At 42.1% G+C, this 26,123-nt stretch overlaps 1 protein-coding gene across 1 annotated transcript in view; it reads left to right on the top strand.

The window, feature by feature from the left end:
- LOC140734995 (CD9 antigen-like) overlaps positions 1-26,123 on the top strand; it is a 52,551-nt gene that overhangs the window by 18,838 nt on the left and 7,590 nt on the right. The window contains exons 3-5 of the mRNA XM_073059791.1: positions 20,157-20,254; positions 25,027-25,101; positions 25,891-25,986. Of these exons, the coding sequence (XP_072915892.1) occupies positions 20,157-20,254; positions 25,027-25,101; positions 25,891-25,986 (269 nt within the window). The remainder of the gene's footprint in view (positions 1-20,156; positions 20,255-25,026; positions 25,102-25,890; positions 25,987-26,123) is intronic.

A 26,123-nucleotide genomic window follows, 5' to 3' on the forward strand; every position in this document is an offset into this window, starting at 1 on the left:
GAATTAGGCCACTCAGCCCATCGAGTCTGCTCCACCATTCCATCATGGCTGATTTATTATCCCCCTCAACCCTATTCTTCTGCCTTCTCCCCGTAACCTTTGACACCTAATCAAGAACCTGTCAGTCTCCACTTTAAATGAACCCAATGTTCTTAAAATGTTGAATGTGCGCTTTCAGCCTCTTGTACCATCTCCCTGATGGAGTAGTGGGAGGAGGTTGCCCAGGACAGTGAGGGTCGATTCAGGCCCTCGTACCATCTCCCTGATGGAGTAGTGGGAGGAGGTTGTCCAGGACAGTGAGGGTCGATTCAGGCCCTCGTACCATCTCCCTGATGGAGTAGTGGGAGGAGGTTGTCCAGGACAGTGAGAGTCGATTCAGGCCCTCGTACCATCTCCCTGATGGAGTAGTGGGAGGAGGTTGCCCAGGACAGTGAGGGTCGATTCAGGCCCTCATACCATCTCCCTGATGGAGTAGTGGGAGGAGGTTGCCCAGGACAGTGAGGGTCGATTCAGGCCCTCGTACCATCTCCTTGATGGAGTAGTGGGAGGAGGTTGTCCAGGACAGTGAGAGTCGATTCAGGCCCTCGTACCATCTCCCTGATGGAGTAGTGGGAGGAGGTTGTCCAGGACAGTGAGAGTCTGTACTCTATGATATTGCACTCATGCAAGTTAAATTTAATTTGCCATTCTCTCACCCACTGCTCAATTTGATCTTGAATCCGTAAGTTTAGACAACTCTCTTCTGTTCACTACACTACTCTTTTTGGTCTTGTTCTCAAAGTTACTAACCACATTAATAACATTGTCATCGAAGTCATTGATGGAGATGACAAACAACAGTTGAACCAACTTCTGATCTCCACCATCTCTTTTGGCAGCAAGTTTAAAGTTAAAGTCAAAGTAAATTGATTATCAAAGTACTTATGTGTTACCTTTGACAACCCTGAGATTCGATGAGCAGAATCATTGTGATCTCTTGGGGCAGGTGTGACCTGTACAATAAGTGACCTGCATTTGAATCCCAGGGGGACCAACATCCTGGCAGGGAGGTTTTCTAAGGCTACTGGGGAGAGTTTAAACTAGAATTGCTGGTGGTTGGGAACCGAACTGAAGAGACAGAGGAAGGGGCTGTTGGCTCACAAATAGAGGAAGTTTGGAGACAGTGCAAGAGGGAGGATAGGCAGGTGATGGAGAAGGGATGTGCTCAGACCGATGATTTGAGATGAGCCTATTTTAATGCAAGAAGCATCATGAATAAAGTGGATGAGCATAGAGCGTGGATCAGTACTTGGAGCTATGATGTAGTGGCCATTACAGAGGCTTGGATGGCTCAGGGGCAGGAATGGTTACTTAGAGTGCCGGGTTTTAGATGTTTCAGAAGGGACAGGGAGGGAGGCAAAAGAGGTGGGGGCATGGCACTGCTGATCAGAGATAGCATCACAGCTGCAGAAAAGGAGGAAGTTGTTTTTCCGGTGACATCATCGTCAAGAATGGCAGCTTAAGTCACTAGCTCCTCCGGAAAAACGCGTATTAAGCCCCGTTAACCCATCAATATAATATTTTTCAAAAAATATTTGAACTGAAAAGAGGGGCAAGAATGGGGAAAAGGAATGGAAATTTAAAAAGCGACACTGCGGAGCCTGAGTCTGAGAGGAGTGCAGTGAGCGGCTCTCCGACCCGACCGCGTGCTAGCGAGACGGATGCTGGGCCTCGTTCAGGCAAAGCGGCAAATATCTTCGAAACCCAGATTACCCCCCTCCCCCGCGGCCCTCCAGAAATGCAAAGAATACTCTGAAGTAAAGCGAGTATTAAAGCAAAATAAGATTAGATTTCAAACTCCGTACCCTGCTAAACTTCGAGTGTTTTATGACAACGGGACGCGATTGTACCAAACAGTGGAAGAGGTGACTACAGAAATGAAGGCCAGAGGGTTGCCCGTCAGCGTGACCAAAACGAGGGAAAGCCTGGCTGAGGAATTATCCCGCTCCGCTTGGGAAATAATGTGAAAATCGAGAAGGCAGGAGACAGGAGGAGGCCAAGGGAAATATATTAGGAAGAGACCGGGAGTTTCCCAAAGACAGTCCTCACCCCCTCCAGAAGAGCCATAAGGTTTGGCTAACTTCAAAAATGTTGAGAAGCTAAAAGGAAGCAAAAGTACAAAGTGATATACCTATCTCGAGAAATACTTATTATAATGTGGATTTTATATTACTTAGTTGTTATTCTTTATTTGCTCACTTACTCCTTTTTCCCCACCAAAATGAGAATATATATATATGTGTATGTGTGTAATGTGTGTTTGTATATATATATATATATATATATATATATATATATATATATGTGTGTGTGTATGTGTGTGTGTGTGTGTGTGTGTGTATATATATATATATATATATATATATATGTATATATAGGAGGAGTACACAGGGAAATCTTTTCTGTGTAATGAATTTGTTCACTGACTTTTATGAATACTGCAATGGGGGCCCTCAACTCACAAGTAGGAGGGGTTATCCCCCACAGCTAGACATTTCCTCGAGCTCAATGCAGGGTCATCTACTGGAGACGTCAGCCTTGGAATCACACGTTCGTTGCCATTTTTGTTATTATTTGCGTTTCTTGGTTCTTATTTGTTCAGGGAGTAGATCGATTAAGTTTTATTCTAATTTCAATGATACAGTGACAGATAAATACAGATGGCTCAGGACAAGGTAAAATTCATTTCTTTTAATGTAAATGGGCTATTAAATCCAATCAAACATAAGAGAAATTTATCCAAAATGAAAAAAGAACAAGCCCATGTAGTATATTTACAGGAAACTCATTTAAGTGATAATGACCATGGAAAACTAAAGAGAATGGGCTTCACTAATCTGTTTTTCTCCTCCTATAAATCAGGACATAGGAGAGGAGTTGCTATTCTTATCTCAAGTAAGCTAAATTTTGAAAAAGTATTCGAAATGGGAGAAAAAGAGGGCAGATATATTCTGGTAATGGGGAATATAGATGGCAATTCAGTTACTCTATTGAATATATATGCACCCCCAGGAAGTGATATTAGTTTCTTTCAGAAAATTACAAATATTATGGTAACAGAAACAGAAGGTCTCCTGATATGTGGGGGAAACTTAAATTTACAATTACAAGCAAAGTTAGACTCTTCCAATAGAAAAACCTATGAAACAAAATCTTTACATAAGAAAGTTAATACACTTTTTGAGGATGTTGGTTTAATTGATATATGGAGGGACCTTTTCCCTGACAGAAGGGATTACACTCATTATTCTGCTCCCCATTCTGTATATACAAGAATAGACTATTTCATAATATTTGGAAAAGACAAAGATAAAATAAACACCTGTGGAATTGGGACAATTGATATAAGTGACCATGCACCTATATATTTATTTGTTGATTTTGACCTACAACCAAAGAATACTATTTGGAAACTAAATTCAAGTCTACTCAATGATCCATACTTTAAGGAACAAATTAAAAAAGAAATTGGTCTCTACTTAGAATTTAATAATAATGGAGAGGTTTCACCTCCCATTTTATGGGATACTCTGAAGGCGGTCTTAAGAGGGAAAATTATAGCGATATCTTCATATAAGAAAAAAATAAGGAATAAAACATCAGAGGAATTACAAAATAGGCTGAAGGAACTAGAGAAAAAACACAAATTGAATTTGGCACAGGATACATTAGGGGAAATTAAAAGAATTAGGAATGAAATAAATAATTTGGCTACGCAAGGAATCAGGAAAAACAATGTTTCTGAAACAGAGACATTACGAAAGTGGATCAAAATCTATGAAAATACTGATGTCGAAACTGAAAAAAAAAGATAGCAGAAAATACAATTCATAGAATTAGGGACCCAAGAACGAAAATGATAAAAAATAAGCTAAGTGAAATTCAAGAAGCTTTTGAAGTGTTTTACAAAACACTATATTCCAAAGTTCCAGGGTGAAGCATAACCCAAATTGACACCTTCTTGAATTCTCTAGAGTTACCCACTTTAAGCGAAGAACCAAATAGAAGGATGACTGCTGACATAACTGAAGTTGAATTAAAAGCTGCAATTAGTAGGCTTAAATTAAGCAAGTCACCAGGATCAGATGGGTATACGGCACAGTGGTACAAAGAATTTAAAAATGAGTTAATTCCTGTTTTACTCCCCACACTGAACTGGGCTCTAAAAAAGGCACAAATGCCACCCAGTTGGAAGGAAGCGATAATCTCAGCTATACCGAAAGAAGGCAAGGATAAAATGGAATGCGGGTCATTTAGACCAATATCCGTTCTTAATATAGATGATAGGTTATTTAACCATATAACCATATAACAATCACAGCACGGAAACAGGCCATTCCGGCCCTCCTAGTCCGTGCCAAACTCTTAATCTCACCTAGTCCCACCTACCCGCACTCAGCCCATAACCCTCCACTCCTTTCCTGTCCATATACCTATCCAATTTTACCTTAAATGACACAACTGAACTGGCCTCTACTACTTCTACAGGAAGCTCATTCCACACAGCTATCACTCTCTGAGTAAAGAAATACCCCCTCGTGTTTCCCTTAAACTTTTGCCCCCTAACTCTCAAATCATGTCCTGATTTACCTCCATCATGGCCAAACAATTAGAGGAGTTTCTACCCATACTGATACATAATGATCAGACAGGTTTTCTACGACAACACCAGACTCAAGACAATATATGAAGGACACTTCACATTATGGATCATATACAAAAAAATAAAATCGAAGCAATAGTGATAAGCGTGGACGCTAAAAAAGCTTTCAATTCGGTTAATTGGAATTTTTTTTTTACAGAGTTTTACATAGATTTGGTTTCCAAACACAATTATTAAAACTATACAGACACTATATGACAATCCTACTGCTAGTCTTACCCTAGAAAGGGGCACAAGACCGGGTTGTACATGGTCACCACTACTCTTCGCGTTATATCTGGAACCATTAGCTCAATACATCAGACAAAATGAAGATATCAGGGGAATTACTATTAAAGGGACAGAGCATAAATTGGTTTGTTATGCGGATGACATTTTGATCTATCTAGAGCAATCAATATACTCTTTACCTAAATTGATGCAATCCTTTGAACAATATGGTCAATTATCAGGATACAAGATCAACGTAGATAAAACCCAATTACTTTCATATTACTATAGCCCACCAAGAGAAATTGAAAGTTGATACCCCTGGGCATGGCACACAGAGTCTTTCAAATATTTGGGCATCATTATGCCAAAAGATTTGGCAAAATTATCAGAATGTAATTATCAGCCTTTATATAAAAAAATTAAGGAAGATGTAGCAAGATGGAACCTGATTCCTTTTTTCAGTCTCAGTTCAAGGATTGAGTCTATTAAAATGAATATACTGCCCAGACTGTTATATCTCTTTCAGACCCTACCAATAGAGATTAATCAAAATCAATTCAATGAATGGAACAAGATGCTATCAAGGTATATTTGGCAGGCCTAGAGTTCATCTCAAAACTTTGCAATTAGCAAAGGAAAAGGGGGGTTGGGGCCTACCTTCTCTTAGAGATTATTATTTTGCAGTACAGTTGAGAGCTGTGATATGTTGGTGCAACCCATCATATGACGCTCAATGGAAAAACATTGAGGAGCGGGTACTTCCCATCCCCATACAAGCAATTTTGGCTGATAACAACCTGCAAAAGTACATAAATACTATTGATAACCCATGGGTGAAATTGACTCTTAAAATATGGAAAACTACTATAAAAGAATATAACCTAGAGGGAGATATTGCAATTCTTAAATGGTGTGCATATGACTTGGAATTTACACCAAATAAATTGGATGCTAGATTTAAGGACTGGACAGCTAAAGGAATAACAGTTCTTTGCAACATAATGAAAGAAGGAACACTGTTCAGTTTTGAAATGCTAAAAGAGAAACACTTATTAGAAAAACAAGATTTTTATCAGTATTTACAGATGCGACAATATGTTAATAAGATGCTTAAAAATGTAACCAAGGCAAATACATGCTTGATAGAGCTCTTTAGAAAAGCATATAATTCAGATAATGGTAGTAGAATCATTTCAAGCATGTATAAGGGGTTGTCAAATCTTAAAACACATTCGACTTCATACATTAAAACAAAATGGGAGAAGGAAGGAGGGATAATTATATCTGAGGAAGAATGGACAACAATATGGAGATATCAATGGAAGTGTACCAGTTCACAGAAATGGAGGGAGTTTGGATGGAAAAACTTGATAAGATATTTTATTACACCCTCTCAGAAATCCCATTCTGATAGTAATCTCCCTGTTTGCTGGAGAAATTGTGGAAATCAAAATGCAAATCATTATCATATTTTTTGGGACTGCCCTGTTATCAAAAACTATTGGAGTGGGATACACAATGCCCTGCAAGACATCTTTAAATGTGAAATACCCTTAGAGAGTAAGACCATATGTTTGGGATATACACCTCAAGAATGGTTGAAAAGAGATAAATATTTAATGAATATACTGTTGGTGGCTGGTAAAAAGACTCTTACTAGGAAATGGTTATCACAGGAGAGCCCAACCTTAAATACATGGATGGAAATTACAATGGACATTTACAAAATGGAGAAGATAACAGCATCTGTTAATCATAAGCTGGAACAATTTGATTCATACTGGGAAAAATGGTTTAACTACATAATGCCTCATAGGCCTGATTTTATTCTCACAAATCAATGAACCTGTTGTAAAAAAAAGATCACTCCCTACTTGTACATAGTTCTTTCCTTTTGCTTGTTTTTTCTTTCCACTCTTTTCTATAAGTGTATACCTCAGATAAATACTTTGTGGAGATCTGTGATATATATGATTATATGATATATATGTACAATGTCTGAAATACATCTTATGGAAATGTTTGTTTGATGATGAACTTCAATAAAAAAATAAATTACAAAAAAGAAAAGGAAGAAGTCATGAAGGGATTCTCCACACAGTCTCTGTGGGTGGAAGTTAGAAACAGGAAGAAAACACTACTGGGTGTTTTTTGTAGGCATCCATTAGTCTTGTGAGACCATGGATTTGCGCCTTGGAAGATTTTTCCAGGGTGCTGACCTGGGCAGGGTTGTATGGGAGTCTGGCAGTTGCCCATGCTGCAAGTCTCCCCTCTCCACGCCACTGATGTTGTCCAAGGGAAGGGCACTAGGACCCATACAGCTTGGCACCGGTGTCATCGCAGAGCAGTGTGTTGTTAAGTGCCTTGCTCAAGGACACAACGCGCTGCCTCAGCTGAGGCTCAAATTAGTGACCTTCAGATCACTAGACCGATGCCTTATCCACTAGGCAAAGCAATAGTAACAGGGACATCAAGGAGCGGATAGGGAGACAGATTCTGGAAAGGTATAATAATAACAAGGTTGTCATGGTGGGAAATTTTAGTTTCCCAAATATAGATTGGCATCTCCCTAGAGCAAGGGGTTTAGATGGGATGGGGTTTGTTAGGTGTGTTCAGGAAGGTTTCCTGAACCTGGATTTGGTGTTGGGTAATGAACCTGGTCAGGTGTCAGATCTCTAGGTGGGAGAGCATTTTGGAGACAGTGATCATAATTCTAACTGCTTTACTGCATTTGAGAGAAATAGGAACAGACGAGTTAGGAAAGCATTTAATTGGAGTAAAGGGAAATATGAAACTATCAGGCAGGAACTTGGAAGCATTAATTGGAAACAGATGTTCTCAGGGAAATGTACGGCAGAAATGTGGCAAATATTCAGGGGATATTTGTGTGATGTTCTGTACAGGTACATTCCAATGAGACAGGGAAAGAATGGTAGGGTACAGGAACCGTGGTGTACAAAGGCTGTTGAAAATCTAGTCAAGATGAAAGGAAAAGCTTACAAAAGGTTCAAAAAGCTAGGTAATGATAAAGATCTAGAAGATTATAAGGCTAGCAGGAAGGAGTTTAAGAATGAAATCAGGAGAACCAGAAAGGACCATGAGAAGACCTTGGTGAGCAGGATTAGGAAATCCCCAACAAGGCATTCTACAAGTATATGAAGAGCAAGAGGACAAGATGCGAGAGAATAGGACCAATCAAATGTGACAGTGGAAAAGTGTGTATGGAACCAGAGGAGACAGCGGAGATACATAATGAATAGTTTGCTTCAGTATTCAGTACAGAAAAGGATCTTGGTGATGTAGGGATGACCTACAGCTGACTGAAAAGCTTGAACATATAGACATTATGAAAGAAGATATGCTGAAGCTTTTGGAAATCATCAAGTTGGATAAGTCTCCAGGACCAGATGAGATGTACCCCAGGCTACTGTGGGAGATGAAGGAAGAGATTGTTGAGCCTCTGGCAATGTTATTTGCATCATCAATGGGGACAGGAGAGGTTCTGGAGGAATGGAGGTTGTAAATATTGTTCCCTTATTCAAGAAAGGGAGTAGAGATAGCCCAAAAAATTATAGACCAGTGGTTGGTAAGTTGATGGAGAAGATCCTGAGAGGCAGGATTTATGATCATTTGCATAATATGATTAAGAGTAATCAGCATGGCTTTGTCAAAGGCAAGTAGTGCCTTACGAGCCTGATTGAATTTTTTGAGGATGTCACTAAACACATTGATGAAGGAAGAGCAGTAGATGTTGTGTATATGGATTTCAGCAAGGCATTGATAAGATTCCCCATGCAAGGCTTAATGAGAAAGTAAGGAGGCATGGGATTCAAGAGGACCTTGCTTTGTGGATCCAGAATTGGCTTGCTCACAGAAGGCAAAGAGTGGTTGTAGACGGGTCATGTTCTGCATGGAGGTCTATGACCAGTGGTGTGCCTCAGGGGTCTGTTCTGGGACCCCTTCTCTTTGTGATTTTGATAAATGACCTGGATGAGGAAGTGGAGGGATGGGTTAGTAAATTTGCTGATGACATAAAGGTTGGGGGTGTTGTGGATAGTGTGGAGGGCTGTCAGAGGTTACAGCAGGACATCAATAAGATGCAAAACTGGGCTGAGGAGTGGCAGATGGAGATTAACCCAGATAAGTGTGAGGTGGTTCATTTTGATAGGTCAAATATGATGCCAAATATAGTATTAATGGTAAGACTCTTGGCAGTGTAGAGGATCAGAGGGATCTTGGGGTCCGAGTCCATAGGACACTCAAAACTGCTGCGCAGGTTGACTCTGTGGTTAAGAAGGCATACAGTGCATTGGCCTTCATCAACCATGGGACTGAGTTCAAGAGCCGAGAGGTAATGTTGCAGCTATTTAGGACCCTGGTCAGACCCCACTTGGAGTACTGTGCTCAGTTCTGTTCACCTCACTACAGGAAGGATGTGGAAACCATAGAAAGGGTGCAGAGGAGATTTACAAGGATGTTGCCTGGATTGGGGAACATGTCTTATGAGAATAGGTTGAGTGAACTCGGCCTTTTCTCCTTGGAGTGACGGAGGATGAGAGGTGATCTGATAGAGGTGTATAAGATAATGAGAGGCATTGATTGTGTGGATAGTCAGAGGCTTTTTCCCAGGGCTCTAATGGCTAACACGAGAGGGCACAATTTTAAGGTGCTGGGGAGAAGGTACAGAGGAGCTGCCAGGGGTAAGTTTTTTATGCAGACAGTGGTGAGTGCGTGGAATGGGCTGCCAGCGACGGTGGTGGAGGCAGAAACGATAGGGTCTTTAAGAAACTCTTGGATAGGTACATGGAGCTTAGAAAACTAGAGGACAATGGGTAACCCTAGGTAATTTCCAAAGTAAGTACATGTTCGGCACAGCATTGTGGGCCGAAGGACCTGTATTGTGCTGAAGGTTTTCAATGTTTCTATGTTTCTTGTGGGCGTTTACAGAAAAATAAAGAAATACAATAGAATTTATGAAATATAATGCATAAACAAGTCCAACAAATGACCAATGTATGAAAGAAGCCAAATTATGCAAACAAGTAAGTAAATAATACTGAGAACGTGAGTTGTATAGAGTCTTTGAAAGTGAGCCTTCTGGCTGTGGACTCAGAGCAGTGTTGAGATGAGTGAAGTTATCCATAGTGGTTCAGAGGCCTAATGGTTGTGGGGTTATAACTACTTCTGACCCTGATGGTGTGGGACCTAGGACTCCTGTTCCTTCTGCCTGATGGTAGTAGTGAGAAGAGAGTAAGGTCTGGATGGTGGGTGTCCTTGATGATGGGTGCTGCATTCCCGTGACCACTGATTGTAAACATGCTCAATGCTGGGGAGGGTTTTACATATCTTTGAGAATGATTGATATGAATTCCCCTTTTCAATCAATTTCAAACTTACTCCTCAGATCTCCTTTCATACCCCTTCCTTTCATCTTAAACCAGTGATTCCTATGCTATGAGAAGATGATTCTATCTCTGCCTATCATAATGTTGTGTACACGTGTCAGGTCTCCCTCAGTCTCCTTCACTCCTTGACAAGAGGGGATTTATTGTTCTTGAAACATGCAGCCTGGCAGTTTTGTGGAAACATCCACATCCTGTAAACAATGTAATCCTTGAATGGATTTCCTGCCATTCTCAGGATGTCATTTCAAATAGTTCTGCAATACCAGAAGTGTTCAGTCCAAGTTACTGAGCAAAACCTTTGTAGGAACTCTCCAATCCTACCTGTTCCCAGTTGTCATTTCTGAAATTCCAGTAATTTCTCGTCCTTCCGCCCCTCTTTCCAATGCCCATTCTAGCTCCCCTTTTTTCCTTTCTCCTCATCTGTCCATGCTTCTTTTTCCCACAGTCCCCTCACCTCTCCTATTAGGTTCCTCTGTCTTCAGCCGTTCACCTTTTTCCCTATCACCTCCCAGCCTCTTATTTTAACCCCTCATCTCCCCGGACTGTCTCAGCACCCCCTGTGGCAGCTCAGAGTCACAGCATCTGCTATGGAGTACAGGAAGATCTGATCTTGGTGAGGGTGGACCTTAGTCGCAGTGAGCACAGGGATGGCTGCTTTTAGATTTTAAAAACAAGAGATTCTGTAGATACAGGAAATCCAAAGCATCACAACAAAAAATTATGGAGGAACTCAGCAGATCAGGCAGCATCTATGAAGAGGAAATTAACAATCAATGTTTTGGGTTGAGGATCAGTATGAAGGGTCGCAATCTGAAACATTGACAGTTTATTCCCTCCATAGATACTGCCTGACCTGCTGAGTTCCTCCAGCAGGTTTTTTGTGCTGCTTTCAGATGCTCATTCATTTGTTATGTGCCATGTTGTGTGACATGGTGATCACGATCTTTCCATGATTATGATTGTCCTTTCCTTCTTCTGGGCAGTGTCTTTACAAGACAGGGAAACCATGCAACACAAAAAAAACAAAACAAGATAAACAACATAATAATAGATTAAAAAACACAATAATTATAACTACATAAGATAGCTTTAATAGTACATAATTGTATACAAGTATATATAGATATAAGATTGTATATTGATTGGAGTTTAATCTAAAAAATGTGAGAAAAATGATTGAAGTTCAAAGTACATTCATTACCACAGTACATACTGTATACGTCACCATGTACAACCATGAGACTCATTTTCTCGTGAGCCTTCACAGTAGAACAAAGAAATGCAACAGTATCAATGAAAAGCTACACACAAACAAAGAATGACAAAGAACCAAAAGAAGACAATCTGAGGAGTGTAGTAGAACAAAGGGATCTCAGAATGAGGTCCATAATTTATTGAAAGTGGTGTCACAAGTAGATAGAGTCACAAAGAAAGCTTTTGGCACGTTGGCCTTCATAAATCAAAGTACTGAGTACAGGAGAAGAGATGTTATGTTAAACTTGTATAAGACATTGGTGAGGCCTAATTTGGAGTATTATGTGCAGTTTTGGTCACCAACCTACAGGACAGATGTAAGTAAGATTGAAAGAGTACAGAGAAAATATACAAGGATGTTGCTAAGACTGGAGGACCTGAGTTATAAGGAAAAATTGAGTAAGTTAGAACTTTATTCCTTGGAATATAGAAGATTAAGGGGAGATTTGATTGAGGTATACACAATTATGAGTGGTATAAGTAGGGTAAATGCAAGTTTTTTCCACTGAGGTTGGGTGGGACAACAACTAGAGGTCACAGGTTAAGGGTGAAAGGTGAATGTTTAACGGCAGCATCAGTGGAAACTTTTTCATTCAGATAGTTGTGAGAGTGTGGAATGAGCTGCCAGCGCAAATGGTGCATGCAAGCTGGATTTCAACGTTAAAGAGAAGTTTGGATAGGTACATGAAAAGTAGGTGTATGGAGGGCTACGGTTTGGTTGGTCTAGGTAGGCCTGTTAATGCGCTATACTTTTCTATGACTCTAATCTGTGGATTTCATTGCCACAGATGGCTGTGGAGGCCAAGTTATTCAGTATATTTAAAATAGTTGATAGGTTCTTGATTAAACTAATATGGCAGGGGGATGGGAACCAGGATGATAGAGCTAAGGTTGAGGCAACAGGTTTACAAGTAGATGATGGGTGTAACATGAATGTAAGGAAGGACGAGCAATGATTGGGTGCAGACAGAGCAAAGAGGTAAATTGTATCACAGAGGCAAAATTCAAAAGGGCAAAGAATGCAAGACTGAAGGAGCTGTATTTAATTGGGTGCAGCATTCAGAATAAAGCGGGTGGACGTGTTGCAATTAGAGATTGGTCAGTATGATGTTGTGGTCATCACTGAGTCATGGCTGAAAGAAGGCCATAGTTGGGAGTTCAACATCAAAGGATATACTTTGTGTAACCCCCTGGTAAAGGTTTCACTGCTAACGGAATGCAATGGTCTTTCTGTAAAAGCAGTGTCTGGGTTATGGTTGGAGATAACGGGTGCTTTGGAATGTGAGCTGGGTCCTTTATTCGTCGAGAGATGAAGAGGGAAGATGCTGGAGAGAAGTGGTGTTAGGATTTGACCCGGTGGGAACTGTGATTCGATGGAGAAGGTGCTGCCAATGACTAAGGATTGGTGAATATTACTTCAAGTTGTGCACATTTGACTGTTTAATTAAAATGGGCCCTTTTTGTGGCTTTCTTTAGTTATGTTTCATAAATATAATTCCTTTAATCGTATGTTATTTCTTGGCACTGAGGTGTAACAGGGAAGCAAATTACAGAGCATCCACAGAGTCCGGGGTTGAGGTGGAGAGTCATCTCAATCTGACGGGTTTGGTGGGACCGGAGTACTGTACGTATTCCCTGGATTTACGCAGCCAAGGAAACCAGCAGGGTTTCATTTGTATTGAAGGGGCAGGCAGGAAGGCATAGGCGGTGGTATGGCTCTGTTGGTAAGAGATGGAATTACATCTTTAGAAAGAGGGTCAGAGAATGCTGAATCTTTGTGGGTGGAGTTGAGAAACTGCAAGGGTAAATTAAATCAATATGAGAATCATATATAGGCCTCCAAACAGTAGCCAAGATGTAGGGTTGAGATTGCAAAGGGAGCTGGAAAAGACATGTAATAAGGGTAATGAGACAATTGTAATGGGGGGACTTCAGTGTGCAAGGGGATTGGGAAAATCATGTTGGTGTTGGATTGCGAGAGAGAGAATTTGTTGAATGCCTACAAGATGGCGTTTTAGGGCAGCTTCTCCTTGAGCCTACTCTGGGAAAGGCTGTCTTAGATTGGGTGTTTTGTAATAACCCAGATCTTATTAGGGAGCTCAACATAAAGGGAATTACAGAGGCTTGAGAGAGGAGCTTGCCCAGGTGGATTGGAGGAGGATACTGGCAGGGATGATGGCAGAGCAGAGATGGCTGAAGTTTCTGGGAATAGTTCACAAGGTGCAGGATAGATGTGTCCCATAGAGGAAGAAGTTCTCAAATGGCAGGGGTAGGCAACCGTGGCTGACAAAGGAAGTTGAGGACTGCATAAAATCCAAGGAAAGGGCATATAAGGCAGCAAAAGTGAGTGGAAAGTTGGATGATTGGGAAGATTTTAAAATTCAACAAAAGGCAACTAAGAAAGCAAGAAGAAGGGAAAAAAGTTGCACGCCATCTTGGACAATGACTCCCATCCACTCTGTAATGTACTGGGTAGGCACAGGAGTACATTCAGCCAGAGACTCATCCCACTGAGATGTAACACTGAGTGTCATAGGAAGTCATTCCTACCTGTGGCCATCAAACTTTACAACTCCTCCCTCGGAGTGTCAGACACCCTGAGCCAATAGGCTGGTCCTGGACTTATTTCCACTTGGCATGATTAACTTATTATTATTTAATTATTTATGGTTTTATATTTCTGTATTTCTACACTATTCTTGGTTAGTGCGACTGTAACAAAACCCAATTTCCCTGTGTGGTCCAGTGTGGGTGGTAGCAAGCTGCAGATGTAATCCTTGACCAGCCTCTCAAAGCATTTGCTTATTATTGAGGTGAGTGAGACAGGACTCCAGTCGTTCAGACATGTTACCCTGGTCTTTTTAGGTACAGGGACAATGGTGAATGTTCTGAAGCAGGAGGGCACTCTACACTGGGAGAGGGAGAGATTAGAAATGTCTGTAAACACACCTGCCAGTTGTGCCATGCACATCCTGAGTACCTGCCCTGGGATGCTGTCCGGTCCCGCGGCCTTGTGACTGTCCACTTGTGGAATCTACCTGCATACTTAGAGATGACTAACGTGCAGGTGGCTTTGGCGGCTCTCCTCAGGGGATCAGTGTTAGTGACATTGCACCGAGCTCATCTGGGAGAGAGGCAGCGATGTTGGCAGCACCACTGCATTTAGCTTTGAAGTCTGTGATGACTGTGCCATAAGCCGCGTGTGTTGTTGGTGGAGAGTTGTGTCTGGATCTTGTCCCTGTATTGTTGTTTCGCTGCCTGGATGACTTTGCGTAGATCGTAGCTACACTTCTTGAGTTCCTGTTGGTTACTGGCAACGTAAGCTCTGTGTCGTGTGGTAAGTGCTGCTCGCACGGAACTGTTGATCCAGGGTTTCTGGTTTGGGTAGACCCTGACTGATTTCTGGGGGATAGCATCCTTGATGCACTTCCAGATGAAACTTGTGACCCCTTCCGTGAACTCGGAGACATCCTCATCATGAAAGACATCCAGTCAACGTCATCAAAGCAGTCTTGTGGCATGGAGACTGACTGGTGAGACCAGCTGTGGACGGTTTTAACAATGGCCGCCTCTTGTTTCAGCTTCTGCCTTTACCTCAGCAGTAGCAAGATGGAGGAGTGATCTGACTTTCCAAACGGCAGGCGGAAGAGCACTTTGTAAGCATTGCGGAAGGGAGGGTAGTATTGTTCGAGTATGCTATCTCCCCGTGTGCTCACCTGATGTGTTGGCAAAACTTCAGAGAGACCTTAGACAGTGACGCTCTATTGAAGTCACCAGCGACAATGAAAGCAGCCTCCGGGTGTGCAGGGGGACAAGGGAGAGGCAGTGGATGTCATTTACTTGGATTTTCAGAAAGCGTTTGATAAGGTGCCTCACATGAGGCTGCTTAACAAGATAAAATCCTGTGGTGTTACAGGGAAGATACTGATGGATAGAAGAATGGCTGTCAGGGAGGAGGCAGCGACTGAATAAAAAGGGCTTATTTTAGTTGTCTGCCAGTGACTAGTGATGTTCCTCCAGGGTCAGTATTGGGACCACTGCTTTTCACATTGCTTGTCAATGATTTATATAATGGAATTGATGTCTTTGTGGCAAAGTTTGCGGATCTTAGGAAGGTAGGTGGAGGGGTAGGTAATGCTGAGGAAGCAATGCGATTGTAGCAGGACCTAGACAAATTGGAAGAATGGGGAAAAAAGTAGCAGATGGATACAGTGTTGGGAAATGTATGAAAATGCATTTTCCGTAAGAGGAATACCAGTGCAGACTATTATCTAAATGGGATGAAGTTTCAAACATCAGAGGTGCGAGGGGCTTAGGAGTCCTCATGCAAGACTCCCAGAGGTTAATTTACAGGTTTAGCCTGTGGTAAAGAAGGCAAATACAATGTTGGCATTTATTTCAAGGGGAATAGAATATAAAAGCAAAGATAGAATGCTGAGCCTTTATAAAACACTAGTCAGGCCGCACTTTTGTCACAAGTGTTGTCAACAGTTTTGGGTCCCATATCTCAGAAAGGATGTGCTGTCACTGGAGAGAGTCCAGAGGAGGTTCATGAGGATGATTCCAGGAATGAAGGGCTTAACATATGAGAAGTGTTTGGCAGCTTTGGGCCTGTATCAATGGAATTTAGAAAAATGCCGGTGGGGGGGGGGGGGGTCTCATTGAAACCTACTGAATATTGAAAGGACTAGATTGTCAGGTATGATGTTGTGGCCATCACTGAATTGTGGCTGAAGGATGGATGGTTGTAGTTGGTGCTGAATGTCCAGGGTTACACATTATATCAGAGGGATAGGAAGGTAGGTAGAGGGGGTGGAGTGGCTCTTCTGGTGAAGAATGACATCAAATCAGTAGAAAGATGTGACATAGGATCAGAAGATGTTGAATCCTGGTGGGTTGTGTTAAGAAACTACAAGGGTAAAAGGACCCTGAAGGCAGTTATATACAGGCCTCCTAACAGTAGCTGGGAGGTGGACCACAGATTAGAACAGGAAATAGAAAAGGCGAGTCAAAAGGGCAGTGTTATGATAGTCATGGGAGATTTTAATATGCAGGTTGATTGGAAAAATCAGGTTGGTAATGGATCTCACGAGAGTGAGTTTGTTGAATGCCTAAGAGATGGCTTTTAAGAGCAGTTTGTCGCTGAGCCTACTAGGGGATCGGCAATGCTGGATTGGGTGTTATGTAACAAACCAGAGGCAATTAGAGAGCTTAAGGTAAAAGAACCCTCAGGAACCAGTGATCACAATATGATTGAGTTCAAATTGAAATTTGATAGGGAGAAAGTAAAGTCTGGCAAAGCAGTATTTCAGTGGAGTAAAGGAAATTACAGTGGTATGAAAGAGGAGTTGGCCAAAGTAAATTGGAAGGATCTGCTGGCAGGGATATCAGCAGAGCAGCAATGGTGTGTGTTTCTAGGGAAAATGAAGCAGGTGCAGGATATGTGTATTCCAGAAATGAAGAAATACTCAAATGGCAAAATAGTACAACCATGGCTGACAAAGGAAGTCAAAGCTAATGTGAAAACAAATGAGAGGGCATACAACAAAACAAAAATTAGAGGGAAGATAGAAGATTGGGAAGTTTTTAAAAACCAACAGAGAGCAATGAAAAGAGTTATTAGAAGGGAAGAAATGAAATATGAAAGCAAGCTAGCAAATAATATCAAAGTGGATCGTAAAAGCTTTCTTAAGTTTGTAAAAAAATAAAAGAGGGATGGGTGTGGATATAGGACCTCATGAAAATGAGGCAGGAGAAATAATAAGAGGGGTCAAGGAGATGGCAAATAAACTAAATGGGTATTTTGCATCAGTTTTCACTGTTAAAGACACTAGCGGTATGCCTACTGTTGTAGTGTGTGAAAGAAGAGAAGTGGGTGCAGTTACTATTACAAGACAGGAGGTGCTCAAAAAACGGAAAGACCTAGAAGTACTTAAGTCAACTGGACCAGATGAACTGCACCCGAGGGTTCTGAAAGAGGTGGCGTTAGAGATTGTGGCAGCATTAACAATGATCTTTCAAAAATCATTGGACTCTGGCATGGTGCCAGAGGACTGGAAAATTGCAAATGTCACTCCACTCTTTAAGAAAGGAGGAAGGCAGCAGAAAGGAAATTATAGACCAGTTAGCCTGACCTCAGTGGTTGGGAAGATGTTAAAGTCAATTGTTAAGGATGAAGTGATGGAGTACTTGGTGACACAGGACAGGATGGAACAAAGTCAGCATGGTTTCCTTCAGAGAAAATGCTGCCTGAGGAACTTGTTGGAATTCCTTGAGAAGATTACAAGTAGAATAGATAAAGGGGATGCAGTGGATGTTAGATAGATAGATAGATAGATAGATACTTTATTCATCCCCATGGGGAAATTCAACATTTTTTTCCAATGTCCCATACACTTGTTGTAGCAAAAACTCATTACATACAATACTTAACTCAGTAATAATATGATATGCATCTAAATCACTAACTCAAAAAGCATTAATAATAGCTTTAAAAAAGTTCTTAAGTCCTGGCAGTTGAATTGTAAAGCCTAATGGCATTGGGGAGTATTGACCTCTTCATCCTGTCTGAGGAGCATTGCATCGACAGTAACCTGTCGCTGAAACTGCTTCTCTGTCTCTGGATGGTGCTATGTAGAGGATGTTCAGGGTTTTCCATAATTGACCGTAGCCTACTCAGCGCCCTTTGCTCAGCTACCGATGTTAAACTCTCCAGTACTTTGCCCACGACAGAGCCCGCCTTCCTTACCAGCTTATTAAGATGTGTGGCGTCCTTCTTCTTAATGCTTCCTCCCCAACACTCCACCACAAAGAAGAGGGCGCTCTCAACAACTGACCTATAGAACATCTTCAGCATCTCACTGCAGACATTGAATGACGCCAACCTTCTAAGGAAGTACAGTCGACTCTGTGCCTTCCTGCACAAGGCATCTGTGTTGGCAGTCCAGTCTAGCTTCTCGTCTAACTGTACTCCCAGATACTTGTAGGTCTTAACCTGCTCCACACATTCTCCATTAATGATCACTGGCTCCATATGAGGCCTAGATCTCCTAAAGTCCACCACCATCTCCTTGGTCTTGGTGACATTGAGACGCAGGTAGTTTGAGTTGCACCATACCACAAAGTCCTGTATCAGTTTCCTATACTCCTCCTCCTGTCCATTCCTGACACACCCCACTATGGCCGTGTCATCAGCGAACTTCTGCACATGGCAGGACTCCGAGTTATATTGGAAGTCTGATATTTGTATATTTGGATTTTCAGAAGGCCTTTGACAAGGTGCCACACATGAGGTTGCTTACCAAGTTAAAGAGTTCGTGGTATTACAGGAAAGTTACTAACACAATTAGAGCATTGGCTGATTGGAAGAAGGCAGTGAGTGGGAATAAAAGGATCCTTTCCTGGTTGGTTGCCAGTGACTAGTGGTGTTCTGCAGGGGTTGGTGTTGGGACCGCTTCTTTTTATGCTGTATATCAATGATTTAGATGATGAAATAGATGGCTTTGTTGCCAAATTTGCAGATGATACAAAGATTGGTGGAGGGGCAGGTAGTATTGAGAAAACAGGTAGGATGCAGAAGGACTTAGACAGATTAAGAGAATGGGCAAGGAAGTGGCACATGAAATACAATGTTGGAAAATGCATGGTCATGTACTTTGCCAGTAGAATTAAATGTGCGGACTATTTTCCAAACGGGGAGAAAATCCAAAAATCTGAGATGCAAAGGGACTTGGCAGTCATTATGCAGAACACCCTGAAGGTTAACTTGCAGGTTGAGTCAGTGGTGAGGAAGGCAAATGCCATGTTAGCATTAATTTGGGGATTAATTGGGGATTGCCAAACGTTATGTGGATTTTCTGGTGTAGTCTATTTTGTCATGTGCTTTGTTGATATCATTCTGGAGGAACGTTGTCTCATTTTTTAACTGCATTGCATTTGTGATTTTTAAATGACAATAAACTGAATCTGAATCTGAATCTGAATTTCAAGAGGTCTGGAATACAAGAGCAAGGATGTGATGCTGAGGCTTTATAAGGCCCTGGTGAGGCCTCACCTTGTGTATTGTGAACAGTTTTGGGCCCCTCATCTTAGAAGAGATGTGCTGGCATTGGAGAGGGTCCAGAGGAGGTTCACAAGGATGATTCCAGGAATAAAAGGATTATAATACGAGTAACGTTTGACGGCCCTTGATTAGTCCCAGAGCGAGTGGGATGTCCACCAGGGTGGGATATCGAACAAGACCATGACCCACTGAAGGAAAGAACTGTCGGAAAATGACTGAAGTCAAGCAAAATGAGGGTCTGTTAGTTTATTGTGGTAATATTACTTTGGGTTTTGTGTGAGTTACTGTATATGTCCTGTATTGTCCACCTTGATCTGGAAGAACATGTTTCATTTGGTGGTATACATGTATACAGTTGAATGACAATTGTGTGTGAGTTATATGTATTATGCTGTGCACATTGGCCCTGAGGAACTTTTTTTTTCATTTGGCAACATACATGTGTATGAAATATATGACAATAAACTGAATTTGACCGTGAACTTGAATGGCCTGTTGTGCCCTTCTACCCTCTTCCCAGGTATCTATGTGATGTGGGCAGCGGGAAGTCTGCTGTTGGTCGCTGGATTTACTGGCTACCTGAGTATAACTCGGGAACACAGGTGTCTGATCTGGATCGTGAGTATCGAGTTTCAATCTGCACTACACAAGGAGGAAGAGTTGGCAGGTCAGGTGTAAATGTTAGAGGTTCACGTCAAGGCACCGTCTGATATTCTGATTCGAGAGAGAGAGAGAGAGAGAGAGAGAGAGAGAGAGAGAGAGAGAGAGAGAGAGAGAGAGAGAGAGAGAGAGAGAGAGAGAGAGAGAGAGAGAGAGAGAGAGAGAGAGAGAGAGAGAGAGAGAGAGAGAGATAGATTGATTGTGTATATGTGCATGTCTGGGTAGGCACGTGTGTGTCTGTTGGTGCCAATGTGTTTATGTAGTGTTTCTGTAGGTAGATGTGGAGGCATCGGTAGATAGAATTGGATTTTCTGTTGCTAGATTTGGAAGTGGCTGTAGATAGATGTGGAGTTTCTGTTGTAGATAGATGTGGAGTTTCTGTTGTAGATAGATGTGGAGTTTCTGTTGTAGATGATGTGGAGTTTCCGTAGACAGATGTGGATTTTCTGTAGATAGACGTGGGGATGTCTTTAGAAAGATGTGTTTTCATATATATAAATATGGAGGTGTCTGTAGATAGATAGAACCTAGTTAGTGAAATCTCATCTCAGGAGAGAACCCTTTGAGTGGTAGTCGATCTGTTCTATTCTCACCCGCTGGCTAAGGTACCTCTTCTAAAGTCTGCTGTTTTCAGACATGGACCCAGATCTGCAACACCTTCCAGCACTTGAACATTTCGCTATTTTTGTGACTATTTGTGCACCTGTCTGCTGCAGTTTGGTGTCCTGTTCACCTTTTCACCTCAGCTGCTGAACTCCCCAGACCAGCAGAATTAACGCACATCTATTTGTCTATTTATTTATTTAGAGATACATTACAAAATGTGCCCTTCCAGTCCTTTGAGCCCAGCCGCCCAGTTGTCCACCGATTTACTCCTGGCCTAATCACAGGACAATTTCTAATGACCAATTACCCTACTAACCAGTATATCTTTGGACTGTGGGAAGAAACCAGAGCACTTGGAGGAAACCAATGCATTCACAGGAAGGAGCTTACAAGCTTGCTTGCAGATGGCATCAGAATTGAGCTCTGGACTCCAACTCCCCAAGCTTTAGAGACTTTGTTGATCTGAGAGTCACCAGAAACATATCTCACACCAACCTGGGTGCACACTCCCCTCTGCATAATCTCTCAATACCTCAGCATAGAGAACGTCAGCTTTATCAGTGAACTTACCGCCATGGTTCCTGTTCTGAATTATTAGAGGTACTCACTGAATTGGCTCATCACCAGTATCTCAGGGGCCAAATAATTATATGTTGAAAAATTATTCAGGCTTGTTAATAATAATTATTTTGTATAACTATTCAAAAGCTCCCTCATATTCTAGTAATGTTGCATACTTCTCACAAGGTGCCAGAGGTAGGAGTTCAATCCCAGCATCCTCTATAAGAAAGTTTGTACATTTCTCACCATGACGTGTAGGTTTCCTCCGGGTGCTCTGGTTTCCTCGCGTGGACCGGTTAGTAGGTTAATTGGTCATTGTAATTTGTCCCATGATTAGACTAGTGTTAACTAAGTAAGTTGCTGGGTGGCACGGCTGGTTGGGCCGGAATGGTCTGTTCCATGCTGCGTCTCTAAGATTCTTGCTCAAGGGCCTTCAGAACTCCTGACTACCCTTTCTTTCCTGTTGGCAAAAGTTCTTTCTGCTAATTTGATTGTCCCCAGAACGAATTATCTTACTGCTGCTGTTAGCTTTCTTTATCTTGTCTTCACTTGCTACGCTGTCAATCCAAGTCTCCGGCACTGAGCCATTAGACCTTAACGGCAGAATCAGGCCATTCAGCCCATCGAGTCTGCTCTGTCATTCCATCATGGCTGATTTATTTTCCCTCTCAGCCCCCTTCTCCTGCCTTATCCCTGTAACCTTTAACACCCTTAATAATCAAGAATTTATCAACCTCTACTTTAAATATATCTAATGACTTTGGCTTCCACAGCTGTCCCTGATAATGAATACCACAGATTCACCACCTTTTGGCTAAGGAATTTTTGTCAGTTAAGCAACTTTTAACAAACTTCTGCAAACTTTTTTTGTGGTTTTATACAGTGGTTGAAGTCCTTGTTGTAGTTTCTCAGAGGCTGAATGGCAATTTCTGCATCGGTTCTCTGATGAGAGGACTAGACGTTGAATGTGTAACATAGAACAGCACAGGAAAAGACCATTCGACCCATTGTCTGTGCTGATCATTTTGCCAATCTGATCTAATTCCACTTGTCTGAACAGATTCCCTGTCTGTTTGTGCATCTGTCTAGATATCACTGTCGTATCTACTTGCCCTCTCTGTGTAAACTTCCCCTCTCTCTTTAAAGCTATGCACACTGGTATTGAACACCACAGCATAGAACCAGGCCCTTCAATCATCTAGTCCATGCAGACCTATTCATTTGCCTGCTCCCACTGACATGCACCTGGACCATAGCCCTCCATAATCCCACCATCCATGTCCATATTCAAACTTCTCTTTAAAGTTGAAATCAAACCTGAAACCACAACTTCAGCTGGCAGCTTATTCCATGCTCTCACCATCCTCTAAGTGAAGAGGTTCCCCCTCATGTTCACCTTCAGCATTTCACCTTCACCCTTAACCCCTGACCTCTAATTCTAGTCTCACCCGTTCCCAGTGGGAAAAAAGTGTGCTTGCAATAACCATAAGACCATAAGATATAGGAGCAGAATTAGGTAGCCCATCGAGACTACTCCACCATTTCATCATGGCTGATCCAATTTCCCTCTCAGCCCCAATCTCCTGCTTTTTCCCAGTATCCCTTCATGCCCTGACTAAGCAAGAACTTATCGACCTCTGTCTTTGGGATCTTGGCCTCCACAGCTGCCCATGGCAATGAATTCCACAGATTCACCACCCTCTGACTGAAGAAATTCCTCCTCATCTCTATTCTAAAAGGTTGCCCTTCTATTCTGAAGTTGTGTCATCTGATTTTGGACTCCCTCACCATAGTAATCATCCTCTCCATATCCACTCCATCACTGTCTTACAATATTCGATAGGTTTCAGTAAGGTTACCCCTCATTCTTCTGAGTTCCAGTGAGTAGAGGCCCAGAGCCATCAAACGCTCTGTGCTTTGAACCCTCTCCAGTTTCAGCACATCCTTTGTTTATAAGGGGCCCAAAACTGCTCACAATATCGCAAGTGAGGCCTCACCAGTGCTTGATAAGGCTTTTACGTTGCTTTTATATCCTAGTCCTCTCGAAATGAATGCTAACATTGCATTTGCCTTCCAGGGAATCCTGCATAAGGATCCCAAGTCCCTTTGCACCTCAGATTTTTTGAAATTTTCTCTCCATTTAGAAAATAATCTATGCTTTAATTTCTTCTATCAAAGTGCATAACCATACACTTCCCGACACTTTGTTCCATCTGCCACTTCTTTGCCCGTTCTCCTAATCTGTCTAAGTGTTTCTGTAGCCTCGCCACTTCCTCAAACCTGACTGCTCCTCCACCTATCTTTGTATCATCTGCAAAGCCATCATCCAAATCATTGCCTAGTCCCACTGACCTGCACCTGGACCCCATACCCCTCCCATCCATGTACCTCTCCCAATTCCTCTTAAGTATTGAAATCAAACCTGCATCCAGCACTCCCGCCAGCAGCTCATTCCACACTCTCACCACCCTCAAAGAGAGTAGAAGTTGCCCCTCATGTTCGTCTTAAACAGTTCACTTTTCATCCTTAACCCATGACCTCGAGTTCTATTTAGACCCAATCTCAGTCGACAAAGCCTACCTTGATTAACCCTATCTCAACCCTTCATAATTTTGTAGACATGTATTAAATCTTCCCTCACTCTCCTCTAACCTATTCAACCTTTCCCTATAACTCAGGTCCTTAAGTTCTGGAAACATCCTTGTAAATTTCCTCTGCACTCTTTCAATCTTATTTACATCTTTTCTATAGGTAGGGGATCAGAACTGCATACAATACTCCAAATTAGGCCTCATCGAAAGCATATACAACTTCAACATAACAACTTAACTCCTGTACTTAATACTGAGCAATAGTATTTGACATCTCCACTCTAGGGGAAAAAACCTGCCTCCCATAGTGTCATATAGCTCTACAACATAGAAACAGGCCCTTCAGTCCATCTAATGTGTGTCAACGTCGTCTTCTGTCTGATGCCATCAGTCCTGTATATATCCCCATAGCCCATGCTTCCATTGCCAACATAGCATGGGCTATGGGGATATATAGCCCATATCACTTACTAACCCCAATGTCTTTGGAATGTGGGAGGGAAATGGAGCACCCAGAGGAAACCTACATGGCTGTGGGTGCCAGGGTAGCATTGCAGTTAAATCAAATCTATTACAAATCGGAGTTTAGACTTCAATTTCAGTGTTTTCCATAAGAAAGTTTGTGTATTTTTCCTGTGTGCTGGTGGGTTCCCTCTGGGTGCTCCGCTTCTCTCCCAGGTTCCAAGACATATTAATTAGTAGATTAATTGGTTATTTTAAATTGTCCTGTGACTCGGCTAGAGTTAAATTGGAGGGTTGCTGGGTGGCATGACTCATTGAGCTGGGTCTGGGTTTGTGTGAGTCAAAGTTTGTATGGCTCAATGCTTGTGTGGGTCAGGGTTTTCAGGATTACAGTCCAGTGAAATGTGGGTTTGGGATTGGTCCAGGATCTCCTTTGCACAGACAGAGTGTGAAGTTATACAGAATCTGTGTCTCTGAGTCACCTTCCCTCTCTTTCTCTCTCTCTTTCAGTACTTCGGAATCCTGATCCTGCTGTTTCTGATTGAAATGGGAGTTGCCATCTGGGCGTTTGTACAGAAGGATCAGGTATGTAGGTGACCCGCAGTAGAATTACATAGAACATAGAGCGTTACAGCTCAGTACAGGCCACTCTGTCCATTATGATGAGCCGACCTTTTACCCTACTCTGAGATCAATCTAACCTTTCCCTCTTGTATAGCCCCCATTTTTCTATCATCCATTTGCCTATCTAGGTGTTTCTTAAATGGCCCTAATGTAACTGCCTCTACCATCACCCTGAGCAATGTGTTCCATGCACCCATCAATCCCTGTGTAAAAAAAAACTATTTTTGATATGCCCCTTATACTTTCCTCCAATCATCTTAAAATTATTCCCTCTTGCATTAGGCATTTCTGCCCTGGGAAAAAGTCTCTGTCTCTCCACTCAATCTATGCCACTTACCATCTTGTACATCTCTATCAATTCACATCTCATAACCCTTCACTCCAAAGAGGAAAGTCTTTGCTCGTTCAACCTATCCTCATAAGACATGCTCTCTAATCCAGGCAGCATCCTGGTAAATCTCCTCTGCACCCTCCCTAATCCAGGTGGCATCCTGGTAAATCTCCTCTGCACCCTCTCTAATCCAGGCAGCATCCTGGTAAATCTCCTCTGTACTCTCTCTAAAGCTTCCACATCCTTCCTATAATGAGGCGACCAGAACTGAACACTGGTCTTGTTCGGGCTTTGTTTGTGATCGTGTGACTACAGACCTTGGATTCTGTGAGCTCAGCCCATGAGCCAAGTGAGACTATAGAAGATCTCTACACTCACCAAACCAGCACTCAAAGCACCTCTCTTTCTTATCCACCCAGGTCATTAAACAACTGCAGGATGCCTACGCAAACACCGTTATAAATAATAAGGATGATGTTGACCTCAACTGCTTACTCAGTGCCGTGCAGAAGACGGTAGGTAGAATCTCTCCCTAGAGCTCCAGCTCCCAGTGAGGAGAACTGATCAAAGATGGTCTGCTTTCAGAATGAAGGTGTGACCCATACCCTGGCCTGGCAGCTGGTGAAGATCGGAAAAATTGCCCCAGCAGCAG

Source organism: Hemitrygon akajei, chromosome 10, assembly GCF_048418815.1.
Source record: "Hemitrygon akajei chromosome 10, sHemAka1.3, whole genome shotgun sequence".
In the NCBI taxonomy this organism is placed as follows: Eukaryota; Metazoa; Chordata; class Chondrichthyes; order Myliobatiformes; family Dasyatidae; genus Hemitrygon; species Hemitrygon akajei.